This window comes from Penicillium crustosum (genome assembly GCF_028827405.1).
Source record: "Penicillium crustosum strain IBT 35664 chromosome Unknown utg000001l_segment0_segment0, whole genome shotgun sequence".
Classification (NCBI taxonomy): domain Eukaryota; kingdom Fungi; phylum Ascomycota; class Eurotiomycetes; order Eurotiales; family Aspergillaceae; genus Penicillium; species Penicillium crustosum.
The window spans coordinates 709,190-726,575 of NW_026623122.1; the positions used below are offsets into that span (position 1 = coordinate 709,190).

General features: G+C 47.4%; 7 protein-coding genes across 7 annotated transcripts; 5 read left to right on the top strand and 2 right to left on the bottom strand.

The window, feature by feature from the left end:
* Window positions 1-356: 356 nt before the first annotated feature.
* On the top strand, window positions 357-2,225 carry N7487_000266 (putative lysophospholipase; the record flags this gene model as incomplete). The annotated part of the gene is made up of 3 exons (XM_056868015.1): window positions 357-1,380; window positions 1,442-1,806; window positions 1,899-2,225. 3 exons carry the CDS (start codon window positions 357-359, stop codon window positions 2,223-2,225), a joined length of 1,716 nt encoding a protein of 571 aa, XP_056732799.1.
* A 2,286-nt stretch (window positions 2,226-4,511) lies between these two features.
* N7487_000267 (NmrA family NAD(P)-binding protein) lies at window positions 4,512-5,727 on the top strand (the record flags this gene model as incomplete). Its single annotated transcript, XM_056868016.1, has 2 exons — window positions 4,512-5,155; window positions 5,313-5,727. The coding sequence occupies 2 exons, from the start codon at window positions 4,512-4,514 to the stop codon at window positions 5,725-5,727; spliced, it is 1,059 nt and encodes a 352-aa protein (XP_056732800.1).
* Window positions 5,728-7,716: 1,989 nt separating this feature from the next.
* N7487_000268 (histone chaperone napB) lies at window positions 7,717-9,029 on the top strand (the record flags this gene model as incomplete). Its single annotated transcript, XM_056868017.1, is given in 4 exon segments — window positions 7,717-7,854; window positions 8,016-8,107; window positions 8,119-8,851; window positions 8,911-9,029. The coding sequence occupies 4 exon segments, from the start codon at window positions 7,740-7,742 to the stop codon at window positions 9,027-9,029; spliced, it is 1,059 nt and encodes a 352-aa protein (XP_056732801.1). The 5' UTR covers window positions 7,717-7,739.
* Window positions 9,030-9,092: 63 nt separating this feature from the next.
* N7487_000269 (SNARE domain protein) lies at window positions 9,093-9,998 on the bottom strand (the record flags this gene model as incomplete). Its single annotated transcript, XM_056868018.1, has 3 exons — window positions 9,093-9,169; window positions 9,291-9,907; window positions 9,964-9,998. The coding sequence occupies 3 exons, from the start codon at window positions 9,996-9,998 to the stop codon at window positions 9,093-9,095; spliced, it is 729 nt and encodes a 242-aa protein (XP_056732802.1).
* Window positions 9,999-11,361: 1,363 nt separating this feature from the next.
* N7487_000270 (uncharacterized protein) lies at window positions 11,362-13,811 on the bottom strand (the record flags this gene model as incomplete). The annotated part of the gene is made up of 2 exons (XM_056868019.1): window positions 11,362-12,298; window positions 12,367-13,811. The coding sequence occupies 2 exons, from the start codon at window positions 13,809-13,811 to the stop codon at window positions 11,362-11,364; spliced, it is 2,382 nt and encodes a 793-aa protein (XP_056732803.1).
* Window positions 13,812-15,221: 1,410 nt separating this feature from the next.
* N7487_000271 (uncharacterized protein) lies at window positions 15,222-15,431 on the top strand (the record flags this gene model as incomplete). Its single annotated transcript, XM_056868020.1, has 1 exon — window positions 15,222-15,431. The coding sequence occupies one exon, from the start codon at window positions 15,222-15,224 to the stop codon at window positions 15,429-15,431; it is 210 nt and encodes a 69-aa protein (XP_056732804.1).
* Window positions 15,432-15,578: 147 nt separating this feature from the next.
* N7487_000272 (uncharacterized protein) lies at window positions 15,579-17,159 on the top strand (the record flags this gene model as incomplete). The annotated part of the gene is made up of 3 exons (XM_056868021.1): window positions 15,579-15,887; window positions 15,944-16,940; window positions 16,996-17,159. The coding sequence occupies 3 exons, from the start codon at window positions 15,579-15,581 to the stop codon at window positions 17,157-17,159; spliced, it is 1,470 nt and encodes a 489-aa protein (XP_056732805.1).
* Window positions 17,160-17,386: the final 227 nt, after the last annotated feature.

Consider the following 17,386-nt stretch of genomic DNA (forward strand, 5'->3'; position numbering starts at 1 on the left):
GACCAATGGTAATGGCTGTACGTAATTCGATTTGGGGGTCAGTTGGGGTAATTCTCTTCTTCGGCCAAAAGAGTCAATCATTGACGATCTACGCTATTGAGCGATTTTAACGTTTTAACGTTTTTATTTGACGTCGTTTCCGATCGACAATATTCTTTTCTTGAACATTTCCCCAAACAGCCCACATTATCCTCGTGGCTCACCCAAGACCGTGAATGAATTGACGAATTAATGTCTTGATCCGATCTCAATTGACCCTATTGGATTTATCGACCATTGAAATTACGACCGCAATCGCAAGTCACGGGCCAAACGATACAAACCACCCGACAGCAATCGGAAATCACCATATCACCATGCTCTCCAACGGCCTGAAACCTCATCTCAGTGCAGGAAACACCAAAATGGCCTCCACCCCAGTGCTGGACGCAGCCAAAGCCGAAGCCGAAGAAACGACCCAAGAGTCGCGCGTCCTGATCATCATGACCGGCGGCACAATCTGCATGCAGCCCTCACCAGCCGGCTTCATCCCTGCGCGGGGGTTCCAAGAAAACTGCATGGCGCGAGTCCCCACCTTCAATGACGGCTCGGCCAGCGCAACAATGGACGTGGTCACCAACGCTGCGGGCGAAATAAAAGAACACCCAAGCCTACGCACACCGATGACAGCCTATGGACGACAGGTGCGGTACACAGTTTTCGAGTTCGAAGAACTGCTTGACAGCAGCTCTATTGACGCGAAGGGCTGGGCTCAAATCGCCGAGGCCATCGAGCGGAATTACACCCGCTTCGATGGGTTCGTTATTCTGCATGGAACGGACAGTCTGGCGTACACGTGCTCGGCGCTCAGCTTTATGTTGCAGAATCTTGGGAAGCCGGTTGTTCTTACTGGGTCGCAGGCGCCTATGCTTGAGCTCCAAAATGACGCTACGGATAACCTGCTCGGGTCGTTGGTTGTTGCGGGCCATTTTATGATTCCTGAGGTGTGTTTGTACTTTAATAATCGATTGTTCCGCGGGAATCGGACGACGAAGGTTGCGGCGAGTGATTTTGCCGCGTTCGATGCGCCGAATTGTGCTCCCTTGGCGATTACGACTTCTATGCGCACTAATGTTAATTGGGATATGGTGCATCGGCCTACGAGCTTGGAGCCGTTTAGTATTCAGACGAATCTGGATACTACCCATGTTGCTTGTCTGCGTATCTTCCCTGGTATCAAGCCGGAGATGGTGGATGCGGTTCTGAAGCTGGAGGGCTTGCGCGGGTTGATTCTGGAGACTTTTGGTGCAGGCAATGCGCCCTCTGGTCAGGATAATGCTATGATCAACGTCTTGGCCAGCGCTATCCAGCGGGGTATTGTTATTGTGAACATTACGCAATGTGAGTTATGCCCCGCGGCTTGGCATACCGATAAAGGGTATCCAACTGACATATCTTGTAGGCCTCACGGGCAGCGTTAGTCCAGTCTATGCCACAGGCATGAGTCTCTCCCGAGCAGGTGTCGTAGCCGGTCTCGACATGACAACCGAGGGAGCATTGACGAAACTCGCCTATCTCCTCGCCTTACCAGAATCCACCCCGGAATCCATCGCCAAACGGATGTCAGTATCTATCCGAGGCGAACTCACCGAGTCATCCCTACCTATCTTCCGACACCCGGACGGCGCACTCCCCGAGCGTATTCAGACACTCACCTCGATGGGGTATGCCATTGCCGTAGGCGACCTGGAGAAGGTCCAAGCCATCACCAAGACCGAACACCACTGGCTCCTGAACGACGCCGATTATTCCGGCAACACGCCCATCGTAAGCATCATCCCACCTCTCCCGTCCCCTGTCACCAATCCCCTATCTCCCCCTCAAACCCTTATCTCAAACACACCATTAACCCAACCCAGCACCTAGCAGCAACATCCCCGTCAATCGACATCCTCCACTTCCTCCTATCTCAAGGCGGCTCCGTGCACCTCCGCAATCGCGCCGGCCGCACCCCGCTCTTCCTGGCCGCGAACGCGGGTCTCTCCGAGCACACGCTCCTCCTCCGCAAATCCGGCGCTCACCTGCATTCGGGTGAGCGACCCGCCGCCGAACTCCTGGCGCGTCATCGCCCCTTCGTCTGGGGTATGGCTGGAGTTGGGCCGAAAGAGATAAGCCAGCGGGAGATGGAGGAGTTGGAACAGGTTGGTGGTAAGAACCGAATGATTCCTGGATCTGCGCCTTCTTAGACTGGGGGTCCTCCCCTTTTTCGTAGGTATCGTATTGGGTTGGGTTTAGGATTAGGCTCAATCGGCCCGGATTGGATTTGAGCGGGGCATTGTGTGTGTCGTATGCTTGCTTGCTTTATGTAGGATGGGAGCTTTTTCTTATTTTTTTTATATTTTTTTTATGGCTTACCTATAGCTTGGTGCGATATGAATGTCCCTCCTCTCTTTTTTTTTTTTTTTTTTACAGGGCATTGACCTCGTCCCCCGGGTAAGCAATGCGGGTGACTTCTTTTGGGATAGAAGTTTTCCCTGTTTTCTTCAAGAGATGTAGCTGGGTGGGCTGAAAACACTTTGCGTCTGTTATGGTGACATCGTGCAGAATAGAATTATTAGATTAGAAAAAAAAATATACAATATCGAGTACCCCTCGGGCTTATTCTGACACCATATTTTGCACCATTTTGTTAATGTCGCACATTATCTGAATCTCGTGCTCCAAATTCGTTTTTGGATCACGCCAGAATCTGAGTGGAACGCACAAATAATGGCTTCTACTTCCATTGCCTTCTTTTAGCTGTGGCACCATCACCAGGCTGAAATACGGAATTTCATCCGCGGAGATCGGCCCCAGCCGTAGCCGGGATACAGGCACTAAGTGGGGAAGATAAGGGCGCTTTTTGCTCCTTTTTTGCTCCCTTTTTTTCGGGTTGATTTTTCTTTTTTGTTCTTTTTCTGGGGAATTGATGGTTGTATCTTGTGCAGGTGACTTCCCAAGGTAGAAATGATATTGTTGGGGTTCCAGATTGTTGTAAGAGTGAAAAGGGGGTAACTCCAACTATAATTGTTTTTTTTATGGTGGGGTTATATCTCTGCATGTTTTTTGCTTTTTTTTTCCTCCTTTGCTTTTTTCTATACCCACATCGTACAACCTACAGATAATAAGTACAACATATAGACTATGGAATACTAGTATATTTATATAATTATTATATGTTGCAGTATCCCAAGCACATCATGATTGCCTCATGGATCTAGCAAATAGTCTCATTTGTGGCTGATGCAGCAGGGAATGATGTGATGGTCAACGTTCAGGCCCTTGTCAGAATTGCGGGGTTCAGGCACAGATAGAACTACGGAGGTAGCATGTTGTCATTTCACACGGAGTAATTTCCCAACCTATCTAACTAGAAAGGTACCTATAGGTACCTTGTTACCCTGACCAATGGACGTATCGGGTGAAATGGCAAGTCGGACATGGCCAGTGTAGCACGTCAACCTGTGCCAAGGCCCCAACACTGCTATTGGACAAGCACTAACCCACATCCTAGAGCAGATATACGATATACACCACGTGAGGCTGTCCCTGGCAGACAGTTGGTGGAACAGGAAGGCCTTTACGATAGTATGAAGTCACCTGCGCGATTTTAGTATTAACTCGTTTGGGTAGTATTTTCCTCGGATGGGGTTCCGCTATGGGTTCGATTTCAATGCTTGGCATGGATGTATAGATGTGTATAGATCGTGGTATATAGGTGTGTAGTGATGTGTTTGACTATGTTTGACTATGTATAGGATGAAATAGAAATGGATAAATGTACTACCATGACACCATCGTTCAGATGAAGTAAAATCTAAGCCTCTCAGCTCCCGAATCACAGGATCTTCCCGTTGCTGCCGAAAATATCCTGGTGTGGTGCCGATTTACGTAAAATCGATGGACGAGACCGCACTGTGGATTTTTCTTTTTTTTTTCTTTTCTCGGGGGTTTAGATTTGGTTATGAGTTTGGATATTTAGGGGATATATCACTCATATTAGAAAGAGAAAAAAAAGGGATATTACAACATACGTTGCATTGAAATATAGTAGAATAAAGTAATATAGTATATAGGCAAGGATGTATAAAGGATTTCTTATCTTATCCTTTTTTTTGTCTCTCCGCGTTTTTCGGGATTTCAATGGATTTTTTTATTTTTTTTTTGAAAGAATTTTTTTTAAATTTTTGATTTTTGATTTTAAAATTGCAGATCAGAAGGACAAAAAGACCAAAAAGACCAAAAAGGACAGCCATTTGGAGTAAACTCCTGACTGTTCCAATCGCATAATTTAGGTCTGATCACGATTCTTGTTACATACAACTTTCCAACCTCTACCCCACCATCGCAAAGCCCTTCTCGCCAAGGCTTACTCCGGATTTCTCTTCTTTTATCTGTCTTTCCTGCCCTTTTTGATAGACTCACTTCTTCCTTACTCTATACTTCCCCCTTTATACCCCCTCCCTCCCCCGGCCCCTCCCCGATCAACCCGAATGACACAACCCCAGAAGACCATTGCCGTGGTCAACGCGACAGGCCGGCAAGCGGCTTCACTGATCCGCGTCGCATCCGCCGTGGGGTACTCAGTGCGCGCGCAAATCCATTCCCTGAAAGGCGTCATTGCACCAGAACTCCAACAACTTCCCAATGTAACCCTCCTGCAAGGCCCGCTTCTCGGCAATATCGCCCTGATGGACGAGCTTTTCAAAGGCGCCCAGCTTGCCTTCATCAATACCACCTCCCAGTCCGGCGATGAGGTCGCCATCGGCCGTGATCTAGCAGATGCCGCCAAACGTTCCGGCTCAATCCAGCACTACATCTATAGCAGTATGCCGGATCATTCTGTTCATGGTCCTTGGCCCGCGGTCCCGCAGTGGGCGCCGAAGTTCACAGTCGAGAATTACGTCCGTCAGCTCGGAATGCCGTCTACTTTCGTCTACGCCGGTATCTACAATAACAACTTCACGAGTTTGCCATACCCACTCTTCCAGATGGAGCTACTGGAAGACGGGAGCTTTGAGTGGCGAGCGCCATTCGATCCTGAAATTCCGTTGCCGTGGCTGGATGCTGAGCACGATGTTGGTCCGACTCTGCTGCAGATTTTCAAGGACGGTCCAAAGAAATGGAATGGTCATCGGTGAGTGCAGGAAAACACAATGCTCAAAAATCGGGTCTTCTTCCGGGGGCTACGGACTCTCATCCGGAGTCCGTGGCACAGAAAGATTGACCACGAGAGAAAGAACGAGAAAAAAAAAGAAAAACACAGATCAGCTAACACACCGCTTCTTACTTAGTATTGCTCTCACCTTCGAAACACTCTCCCCATTACAGGTGTGCGCGGCATTCTCGCGAGCCCTGGATCGTCCATGCCAGTACGTTCGCGTGCCCAAGATCGAGATCAAGGTCAACATCCCGCCTGGATATCGAGAACAGCTTGAAGCGCTCGAGGAGCTATTCGGCAGATGCGATGCCCCCTACTTCCCACAGCCGGAGTTCTCACAGCCAGCCGCGGGCTCACCAAAGGGTCTTGGACCGGCGGGTGGAAAGGGCGCTGGTGCAGGTATGATGCAAGGGCCTGGTGGTGTTATCTCGCTTCGTGTGACAGACGAGTCTCGACATCTCTGGCAGGGCTGGCGCGATATGGAAGAGTATGCGCGTGAGGTGTTCCCCGTGGAAGAAGAGGCTAATGGCCTGGACTGGATGGTTTGATATCTTTGATATCTTTGTTTTGTTTTTTTGTCTTTGCGGCTCTTGCCGTTTGGCCTATTGACGACATTGTTTTGCTTTTGCTTTTCTTTTACGACAGTTCGATCTGGGCGGAGACGTGCATGGTGATGTGTTCTGTGCATGTGAAGCTTCCCTTGCTATTTTCGTTCTGTTCTTTTTTCTTTTTTTTTTTTTTTTTTTTTTTTTTTAATCATTGCATTCTTGGCGAACGGGCATGGGATATATGGACTTTCATGACTTAACCTCGGTTCTTAATCGGAAGATGCTTGGGGTAGCATTGGACGAGGTTCATTTTGCTTTGTGGTTTGGTTTGATTTTATATCTGATCTAAATCACCGAAAAAAAGTTGCTTGTTTGTTTGTTTTTGCTTTGATTTCTCTTTTTTGCTTTCCAATATTGCTGTTTCTTTCTGCTTGGTTCAATGAACCTCATCCTCCCCCAAGCCTCGAAAAGGAAAAAGAAACAAAATATGGAATAAGATATCCCGACTCCGGTTACTGGCCCATGAGATCTATGCGCTCGAATCTACGATCAGGAATATGCCCAATTATTTCTACTTTTCGCTTCGCTTCCACTTCCCAGCAATTTACCCCCCTCGTTCTAAGAACCCGAGATCAAATCCCGGAATTCATCCCCCGACTCTTTTTCGTCTCCTTTAATTCGTACCATCACAAAACGTGCCTCGTGCCAGCTGGTCCCAATTGACCAGTCCTGCAGGTCCCGTGCGTCCACGTTGAGGGTTTACACGCTGAACGTGCAGACCGCTTCCTCTTATCTAACTGGGTCATGCACGAACAAATCATATGAGGGGAGGTTCGGACTCGGACTCCGGAGAGCAGAAGGAGTTGAGCTGAAAGAGGGGGATTTGGAAAAAAATAAATACATAATATACTTGCTAAGGTGAAAAATCTCTGAATATAATAATGCAGTCTGTACCTTCTATGGTTAGACTCTACTCAAGGTCCTAAGAGTATGAATTGCCGTTGAAATAAAGTATTCCTTATTTTTTTTAGTTTATCTTATATGCTTGCTTTTTTTCCCCTTCTTTTTCTTCAGTCCCCGCTTCTTTTGATCTAATCGGAGGGGGTTGAGATAGGAGGTTGGATCTGATAATTGTGGCTATGTAGGTGGCGGTGCATGTTCATAGGATTTTCAGCGATGAGGTATCAAGTTTAGGGAGTCAAGAAGATAGGGTAAGAGTTTTTTATTCTTTTTTTTTGGCTTAGATATAGACTAAGGGCTATTTACCTAAAACATATTGGTGATTGGTGAAAATGTATGCATTGGGGCTCCATTTGAAAGTTCTAATAGACATACGGTGAGGTTTTGCATATTTCCTACATCTGTCAAATTAGATTCAACACATCGAAGCAAGATATGGAATGAATATCTCTTACGGTCACACAGCCTAAACATTTATGAACCTGCAAACATTGAACTATGTGCATTTCGTACCACCTAGCATTGAATCTCTCCCTACCCTCCTGTTTCCTCCTTTATCTCCTTTACCCCTCTACAATATCCAATTCCAAGCCCAACTAGTGCCCACCAGAACGTTCTATTATTGAAAAAGTACAGACATTGGACACGTTGAGCTCCACAAAAACAAGATCAGCGTCAGAGTTTTCTCTTCATGTTTTTAGCCTATGATGTAGTACTCGACACCTCAGGCTTTCCATCCCTCCAACCCCCACCATTGTCCGTTGCCCGGTGGACACTGCGGTACATTGAGATACTTTGGTTCTCCGCTGTAGTACCATGGAAATAGAAGTACCAGCAAGTATCATCATGTAGCTGTCCTAGCTCCTCTCCTCCTGATGCGCGCATAGCTTTTTTTTTTTTTTTTTTTTCTTCTGCCGTCCCTTAATTGTTTTCTTCCCTCTTCTTGATCTTTCCCTCCTCCATTTCTTCTCTCTTTATAAAATTGAACACTCAAGTCCGCGTGTTTCTTTTCTTTTATTTACTTTACGACCTCATTTTCACGAATACACATTATGTCTAACGATCAGTCCCTCCTCGACCGCGTCGAGATGCCTAGCATCCCCGAGGCCGCTATGAAGAAGATTGCTATCTTGGAAGAGCAGTTCTCTCGTGCTGAGGTTGAGCAGTGTATGTTTCTGATTCCTAGTTCTCTCTCTCTCTGTCTATTTTGTTATGGTGGGGCAAGTAAAACAGCTTGCAGAGTCTACTCTACCACGGGAACAAGACAATGGCATTAAGAATCGTGTAGAGAGTTATTGATGAACCAATTGCTAATATACACACTATAGTGCGCCACTCTGTCAAGCTCATGGCCCCCCTGATCCAGAAGCGCAGCGAGATCATCAGCATCCCCGATGTCCAGGCTGAGTTCTGGATGCGCGTGTTCGCCAGTGCTCCCCCGAGATCGACGAGTACATTCTCTCCAGCGATGCCCAAGTTCTCGGCGAGTGCCTCAAGAACATGACCGTTGAGCGATTCGAGCTTGATGCCCAAGGCAACGGCGAGCCCCGCAGCTTGCGCTTCACCTTTGAGTTCAAGACTGGTGAGGAGAACCCCTTCTTCACCAACGATAAGCTCGTCAAGGAGTTCTACTGGCGCCAGGAGGTCTCCAAGAACGCCGCTGGTAAGAGCCGCACCTGGGAGGGTCTCGTCTCCGAGCCCGTCCGCATCAACTGGAAGAAGGATATGGATTTGACCAAGGGCATGCTCGATGCTGCTTGTGACCTTGCTGAGGCTGAGAAGAAGAAGGGTGGTGACCGTAAGAAGTTGCCCGAGTTCGCTGCTCTTGTTAAGAAGGTCGAGGAGGCCGAGGCTGAGATTGCCAACGCCGAGGATGATGAGGATGATGAGAACCCCAGCCCCGTTGGCATGAGCTTCTTCGGATTCTTTGGATACCGTGGCCGTGACGTCTCTGCTGCTCAGTCCAAGGAGGCTGCCAAGGAGATCGAGGCTCGCTGGGCCAAGATCCAGAAGGGCGAGGAGATTGAGGAGGCCGGTGACTCTGACTCCGAGGACGAGGAGGATGACGAGGCCAGTCTTGAGGAAATCGATATCTTCCCCGACGGAGATGACCTTGCTGTTGCCATTGCCGAGGACCTCTGGCCCGATGCGCTTAGCTACTACGGTATGTAGATCCCCGAGTATCGAGTGTGATGTTTCCCTCCCCGCTAACTTTGACCGCAGTTCAATCCTTCCAGATCGGCGAGGAGCTCGAAGATATGGACCTCGATATGGAGGAGATGGACGGAGATGACTCCGATGAAGAAAGTGAGTCGCGCCCGCGCAAGAAGGCTCGCAACTAAAACGCCATGACCCCCCCTTTTTGATGATTTTTGCTTTTACCTAACCCCTTGATTTTTGTATTATCACAGTGCAATGAGGAGGATTAATAATAAGACGAGGACGAATATGAGTGCCGCGATACAAAACGAGGACCATGTATCTAGTCGGAAAAGTTAGTTTGAACTTGAGATTCCCATACCACACAAGACCATCCATCCCAGTAGAGATCCAACATAGACAGAGTAAACGGGAAACGGGACGAAAAAAGGAGGCAGACTTACCCTCATTCTTGCGCACAATATGCTTGATACGCGACATCCCATTCGCCAACTTCCCCCCAACCCGGTCGGCCAGCGTATCAACCTCATCAATCATGACAGCCTGATCCTCCAACTCACGACCCATATCATCAGCCTGCTGACGGAGATTCCCAACAGTGCGAAAAACACCATCAAGCTGCTCATCCTGCTCATGCATAAGCTCAGACTGGCGCTGCTGTTCCATGGAAGCATAGTAATCATCCCCGCCACGGCCGCGCTCCTCCTCCTCAAGCGCAGCGTCAAACTCCGTAGGATTGGGCAGGGTATCAACAGCAGAATTGGAAACAGCCTGCTGTAGTTCCTGGTGCATTTTCTCGACCTCGTCACCGACATCGTCGACAAGCTTGCGCCGTCGCTGCACCTCCTCTAGCTCCAACCCATAGCGGTAGGGGTCTTGTTCGATTGCGCGCACACTTTCGACCAGATCGTTCAGGTCGGCTGTTAGCTCTGTTAATGTGCTTTCAAGCTCCGAGCGTGCTTGCTTGAGTTCTGGGTTGTTTGGGCTTTTGGCTAACGACCGGATGCGGAGGTATGAGGAGAAGAGTGGTCGGCTGGTTTGTAGGGTTGAGACGACGTCGCTGGGATCTTGGTGGTTAGTTAAGGACTTGTGCTTTGGGGTTAAGGTGGAGCTCACGCTTGGACTTGTAGGAAAGGGTCTGCGTGCTCCATGGTTGTGGTATAGGGTATTGGGTGTGTTGTTGATAGTTCTCTCTCGGCCCCGGGTTGGTCCACGGGTGAGTCTGGAGCGGAGGCGGGTATTGATGACTAATGTTTAGGGTGGTCTGGTGGGGACAACTGCGCAGTTTTGGCCTGGAAAGACAGGTTTGCCAGGAAATCAACTCAATCTTCACTTGGCAATACAGCACTTCAAAGACTTGTATACGTTAATGGTGAGGATGCTAGTATCATTATCTCTATATTTGAAGACAGACACGAATATTTAGTTACAATATCACGTTTATCTTCTTCTACGGGTGTTCTATGTCTTTTCCCCCTCTGGAATGCCAAAGACCTATATGCAGAAGAGGGATTATAATCTTGGGAGCCTTCCTTCCCCATGGGGTGCCTACACAGGTGAGCACCTGCTATTATGCCTTATTATATAACCAGTAACCTTGATCACAAAAAGGCAAGAGCAAACGGCCGTCCATTTTAGGAAGGTACGCATGTTCCCTGGGGTACAAAAGGCCACCTCCCACCCTTCCTCCTCTTCTCTTCTTCCTTTCTCCTTCATCCTCTCGACCGCCATCTCTCCGTAGCCCATATGAGACGTGCAGGCGGAGGGTCCCCAAACACATGGTGCGTGCACACTTATGGAGGGACATCAGCATTACTCAGTTGCTGTAAGTTGTACCATATACTCGATGCCCATCAAGATTGAATACCAGTTCTCGTGCGAGTCCTTGATAAAGTCATGACTGAGCATTTGGGCTCCATAGTCACTGGCGGAACCCACGGAATACACCCCTCTACCTAGATAGTTACTCAATATATTCCAAGATTTAGATGTGTAGCTTTAAGATTGTTGTCTACACTCGCATCAAGTCCTCCCTATTCATGGTGTTATTGTAGATCCCTTGGTCACTATCCATTATAGTAGTTTTGTAGACCTGATATGCCCATTTAACCCTGTAGAAACACGGTGCAATGCAGTGTTCTCGTCGACGTCCTGTACATTTATATCGATGTCTATGTCACCAAGCATAGTAACAGGTATCTGGTGCCGATGGGTTTATGAGTCGGCTTGTGTTTGGCTTAGTAGTGTAACTATGTGTTTTCTTTGGTCTATATTACACTAGGTGGTGAATGCGGGAACTAGATTGAATCTAGAGTGCAGGCGCAACCGATACCCGGATGGAATCCAGATTGTTGTATGTATTGGTCATAGAGGTCAATGAGAGCGAGAAAATGTGAAGCGTTATATGTCCTAAAGCGGTCGTTCCTGCGCTGGAAAGAGACAAGGAAACGACATCTGTGTTATGACCAACTACAGTGAAACTTTATTTGGGCTTGACATGATATATACGCGTGTCTAAGCGTGATCAACTCTCGTACTCCTCTTAATCTCCCTTTCCAACCTCCTCTGGGACGCATTCTTCTCTTCGGCCGTGATTTCCTCGTCATCTTCCTCCTCACATTCAAACCGCCGATTCGCCCGTGAAGCTAGAGACCTCCCAACACCAAGTCCCAATCTCCCGAGCGGCTCCTTCTCCTCTGATATATCACCAACCCACCCGGGAATCTCATCCAGGGATTTGATTGTATTCTTATTCTGACCAACAGTCAAAGGCAGCTTCTCGGGAATGGCGGCTCCGATCCTCATCATGGCAAACGAGTCCAACTGTGCAGTCCAACGAGGTGTCCAGGCAGCATAGACGGCAAGCGGAATGAGCATCAAAATATACCATCCAAGAAGAATTGAAACAAAAATTATGCCACCTCTGGATATGACTGGAATTTGTGTATCGGCACCAAGGTCAAAATTAACTTGCAATGACTTCTCTGTTGGGCTGACGCTATTCTGCATCCAGACCTTGGTTGCCAAAAACGCCGCAGCATCAAAGGCATTCTTAACACGTTCTTGGTCGTAGTTGAAATTGGAGAGCCACTGGGCGATTTCAGTGTTAACACCGGTGCCGTTCACACCTCCGTCGGTATTGGTAATGCAATAATTGAGGCTATTGGTACTGTTGTCTTCGCCGCTGGCTCCGGCGAGGAGAATACCTAGGGGAGCTAGGTCCACACAAGACCCTGCATAGGTAGGAACTTGCTCCACGGGTACATTGGAATCAATGATGGAAGCATAAGCTTGGGGATGTGCTTGGCGACTTTGAATGAAGGACGTGTCACCGAATAGCGCCATAGCTATTGTCAGTAGAGGACCTTTGTTGGCGACCACTTCAAGCGGCATAGTTCCATCCTTTGCAGTGTTGAGATCACGGCGCTTATCTCCGATTTTGTGTTCCACGCTGTGCTCGATGTGTCAGTAGCGTAAATGAAAATAAGAAGGAGGTAAAGTAAAAATTAAGAAACTTACTCGCCGTTAATCGTCTCTGGCTCACAATGTTCACCGCAAAGACTATTGGGATCGTTTTCCAGCAAGGGCCCAGCAACCTCGCCATTCATATAGTTCGGTAGCTCAAAATAACCGGCAGTTGTATCCAGCGTCACTTTATAGAACGTGCTGTTTTGCTGATCCTGGTTCAATTTGTTGACGTTATAATGAATCAATGTCACATTCAGATAAAGCTCCTCGGTGAAATCTTGTCGGTTCCGGGTCGATTTCCATGGCGACGTGGTCAGGTCCTGAGGCATACACGCCTGGATTCCCCAGGTATACACGATACCGTTGGGGTCGGTAGTGACGTTCGTATAGTCGACATAGAAGGCACCATCAATCTTGTCACATCCGGTTGGGAATTCAGTTTGAGCAATCTTATCATACTGGGCACTTGAATTAAACCGAGGAATAAATTGCTGATAAAGTCCAGTGTTATAGCCACTCGGAAGCTCCGCCAGAAATGGCTCCGCTAGTTGGGACATATCTGCCAAAGTACTACCGCCGTAACCGCAGGACTGAGGTAATTTTTTAGCCCCATATTTCAACACGCAAGTGACATTGTCGCCTTGCCATAGCTGGGACTGGACCTCTGAAATAGTCGTCGAGGTTAAAGCGCTACGTGTCATAGCCACAACAAGATTCGAATCATCACCAGTGTCAGCTTTAAATTGATCTGGGATATCCAGTTGACCATTGATCCAAGAAGGGTAAGTTGGTATCTTGATAGCGCGGGTCGAGAGGAACAGTTGCTGTAGCGGCGATATAACCGAACCAAGGAGATTCAGAAGTATAGCCAGTAGAAGGAATGAACTTCCAAACCGTTTCCATCCATCCGAGGCGAGGAATGGAAAGATTTTAGCGTAGGTTACGAGATCGGCCCAGCCTTTATCTGCCAGTGTCATCACTTGCCGGACGGTGATACCCTTGTTCACTCTTTGTTGAATGAAAATAACCGCTGCGCTGGAGCAGACCGCGGACGTCAGGGGAATAGTAAGAACACTGACAATGGACTGGATAATTCGAGCGGCGCGGTACCATCGTTCATTGCGACCGAAGAGAGGATTTTCATAGTTCCGGTCAGGCTCTGCCCAGTTGCTGTTATCAAGGGCCCGCAGATCGTAATGCTTGGTGGTGATGGGACGGAATGATAGATAGCAGGTCACTACCCATGCGAAAATTGCCAAGCCGATGTATAAAAACACAACGAGCAGGATATATCCTGAGCGATGTAGTTTTGCCGACGGAGTTGAAAGAGTTGGTTTTCGTGTCTCTTGGTCACTTTCATCTGGGTTTTGTGGGGTCTCAGTCTCACTTTTGTCAGTGTCGGATATTTCATCTTGAATTGGGTTGACTGCGGTGTAGGAATGTCGCGATCCGAGAGAGAGAGACCCTGACGAGATTGAATCTCGCCTTGGCGCCATGGCCCTAGCAGGAGTCTTGGATCTCAAGTGGGAGAGAAATCCCCTAGGGTTTTTCCTCCTCTTTAATTAACCTACCCCGGGGTGGTTTAGCTCAAATGAGAGAAAATGGGGGCTAAAACATGTTTTAGTAGGGATCTTCGCGCTGTGCCGCAAATCATGTGGCTATGAACCGTCTTTACCAATGACAAGCTACAGAGGTGAGTTTGGGCGTATTTGTAGTTTTGAAACAAATATAGACGCCATTCTACCCGTAATTTCCGGCAAGCCGCCACTAGGCCACTCACTGCCTTACAACAACACTGTAATAGCCTTCGCCAGAGGGAAATGTTGGACCTATACAAAAGCTAAGTGCCCAAGGCCCAAAATAATCTGCGCAGTGCAAGAAATTATCTAACAAAAATCCAGCCCCTCAAACCAGCCATAGGAAGGTAAAGAATCGGGGCCACTCGGAACTCTTTGGCTTGCGTCTGTCAATTACTACCCGAGTCATTTAGCGCCCTGGTTTGCTTCTTTGGCTGTAAATGATACAGCTTCAGAAGTTCAGTTACTGCCGGTTGGGAGCACCGTGGACAGCACCGTTTGTAACCAAGGTAAACAAAGGAGCAGGCCACATGTGTATACTCAAGAACGATCCGTCAATTCAAGGGTTTTGCTCTGAAGTGCATCAATATGTGGAGTAAACATTCAATATCACTGCTACCATGATATAATAAGGCCAGTCGTAGAGCACTTTCAAAATAATCAAGCTTTTGTTCCATTTACAAGGCCCCAGGTCCAGAAGTACTCACATTGTCCACCCTGACACAGATCTTCGCTCCGGGCCTATTTTGCCTCTTATAATGTTTGACTTCCACCATCGTTGGCAATTGGACACCTGAAGGCTTTGATTGGGATGGGGCTTTCGTCAACAGCTCAATTCCCAGCGGCATTCATATGAGGATGCCATACATGGAATGTGGACCGGTAAGATAGGTATGAGTTAGGAGGAACCAGCTAGAAAATTGATTAGTGCTTAAAGCTCCAATAGTCTTAAAAACTACCGGTTATATCGAATACTATAGAAATTGTTTTATACAAAGGTATATATTATTGTTAGTCCGCTATATCCGTATCGATCAGAAAAAGAGCAGATCTTTGTCATTTTAGTTAGAGATATATATGTATTTATCATACCATGATAAATACAATACTTTACACCATTTACCTAGTAAGTATTCATGATTATAACTCTATATTAGGCAAGATTTCTTTCTATGGAGATGCGTGCTCGCGGCACAAAGCTTAATTTTGTTTTTATTTCATTCAGTTACTCCGTACCTACTACGGAGTAGTAATTTCGATGTTTTATTCTTTTCATTTCGATACAAGATGCATTAGATATATCTAGTTCTTCTCCGAACATACCCCTCCATGGAGAATGATTTGATTTCCCATGTGAACGCACAGTATGACTGCATGAAGAGTCGATTCAGCTGCTCCACTGTCATCCCAATGACTGGACTACCAGGACAAGCTTTCGGAGGTCATTTGGGGTCAGATCTCGCCAATATCCAATCACCGCCAACAGCGACGAAATCTTTCAATACGCTAGCGCGCGAGCAACACGGCACAGGGTCTTAGCTCATGGACAGTGATCAGCCCTGTAAAAGAGCGAAAAGACTTGCCGTACAAAGAAATTTAGGCCATATAGCCTTTTGAGTTTTAAAATGCTTGTCTCCCCTTCTGACGCTGAAAATATATTTCTTGTCTTTCTTTCAATGCTATGCGATGGCCACCAACCACACTCTTTCGCTGTGTGTTGATCCGAAATATGTCTTCGAATCTTTTGATAATCTCGGCAACTGCTACAATACAGTCGGGGATACATTAAGCTCCAACTTTACCAATGTTGTGGAAACGTGCCTGAACGATTATTGCAAGAACCCATACCCTGATCTAGGTGGGTGTGGGGATTGGCATGGTACGATATCCCTTCCATTCGTTATAAATACCACGCAGGGCAGCCAATACTTTTGGAACAATGCCACCTGCACCGGGGTCAGTGATGGAGTCAATGCGGACATTGGAGGACCTGGTGTGCGTTATTCCGACTCTGTGCGCACAAAATATCTGTGTTAAATTTACATCAACAGGTCTTCGTCTCCTACTTGCTGCAACTAGGAATAATCTTCTATTTCTGGATCCTCCTTCGCTCATTTCGCGTCTTCCCAATCCTAACCTCCTTCTGCACCAGAAGAAAGAAAACTCACGACCGGGCATCTTCCACAAACAAAACCAAAGGGAACGTCATCACCAAAACACAACATTTCTTCAACCAGCACGACCGCATCACAAAGGTAATCCTCGTCGAATTCCAAGAAGCCCAATGCTTCTTCATGCTCGCTTCACAATCCGCGATTCTGCTTGCGAAGAAGTCAACTACTATTTTCGAATCAAACACCATGCCCTCCCTCTGGGCAAATAACGGTATTGCAGGGGTTGTTTCCAGTGCTGGTGTATTGCCGATTGTCATGGGGATGTGGAGTCTCCAGAAAATGCATCTGACAGAACCCTGGATCTTTCTTTTGTCTGTTACCACCATCATTGTATCTGAGTTTGCGCTGTACTGGACGCACGAGACTCCATCGGTTGGTCAAATTAGTCCATTTGACTATAATGGATGGCCGGAAAGTTGTGGTGGGTATGCGCCGCCGTTGATTTACTGTGTGGATCCGGCCGTGGAATCATCCCTAAGGGTCCCCCTCCTCTTATTCTGGGAGGTGCTTAATCCGTACTGTTTGACCGTATTTGGATTGGATGTCATATTCTGGTTTTGGCCATATGTTGTTAGGATGGTGGATGTTGAGGGCGTTTATCAATGGACTTGCGCTCGTCTCGGGCTCCGCAATTTCCCGTCCAAAGTTCGACGACTGCTTGATTCGACTTGGGGAGAATGGGTCAAGAGGCTACCCAGTCTCCTCACATTCTGCGTCGAAGCGCTCTTTCTCGCAGCTGTATTTCTGGAATGTATGTGTTTTGCCGAGTTTGGGCACCTCAGAGTGATCGACTTTTCGGGTTGGGGTTTTGGCCAAATTGTTGCGTTGGCCATATGGTTCCCCGTGGCTAGCAAATATGCATATCTGGTTTTATGTGAGTCGTACAACCTGTCTGATATTCAGATAGAAATATCTGACGGCTATGATAGTTGGCACCGAATCTTACTCGCAAGCTCGCATGCCCAAGTCTGATCACACCGATAAGGATAAAGATATAACGAACAAAGGCGCCGATGATGTTGAATTGGCACCTCTGCGGTCCACCGATATCATCCAACACAAAGCCCAGGATAGACATGAGGCTGGTCAATGATGAAGCAAACCGGTAACCTGCTTCCCTTTTTAAGCCCTATTTTGGATGTGACTGTAGAAGAACATACGCGATTTGGCATAAATAATGGATAATGAATTCGTATGATGTTGTACAAAGGAAACGAAAGAATAATTTACTGATCCTCTTTCCATACCATATTTAGAACTACAATCAAGTATTCCTATCCCATGACCACCTTGTCCAGGATGCAGGCGGCATAAGTCAAC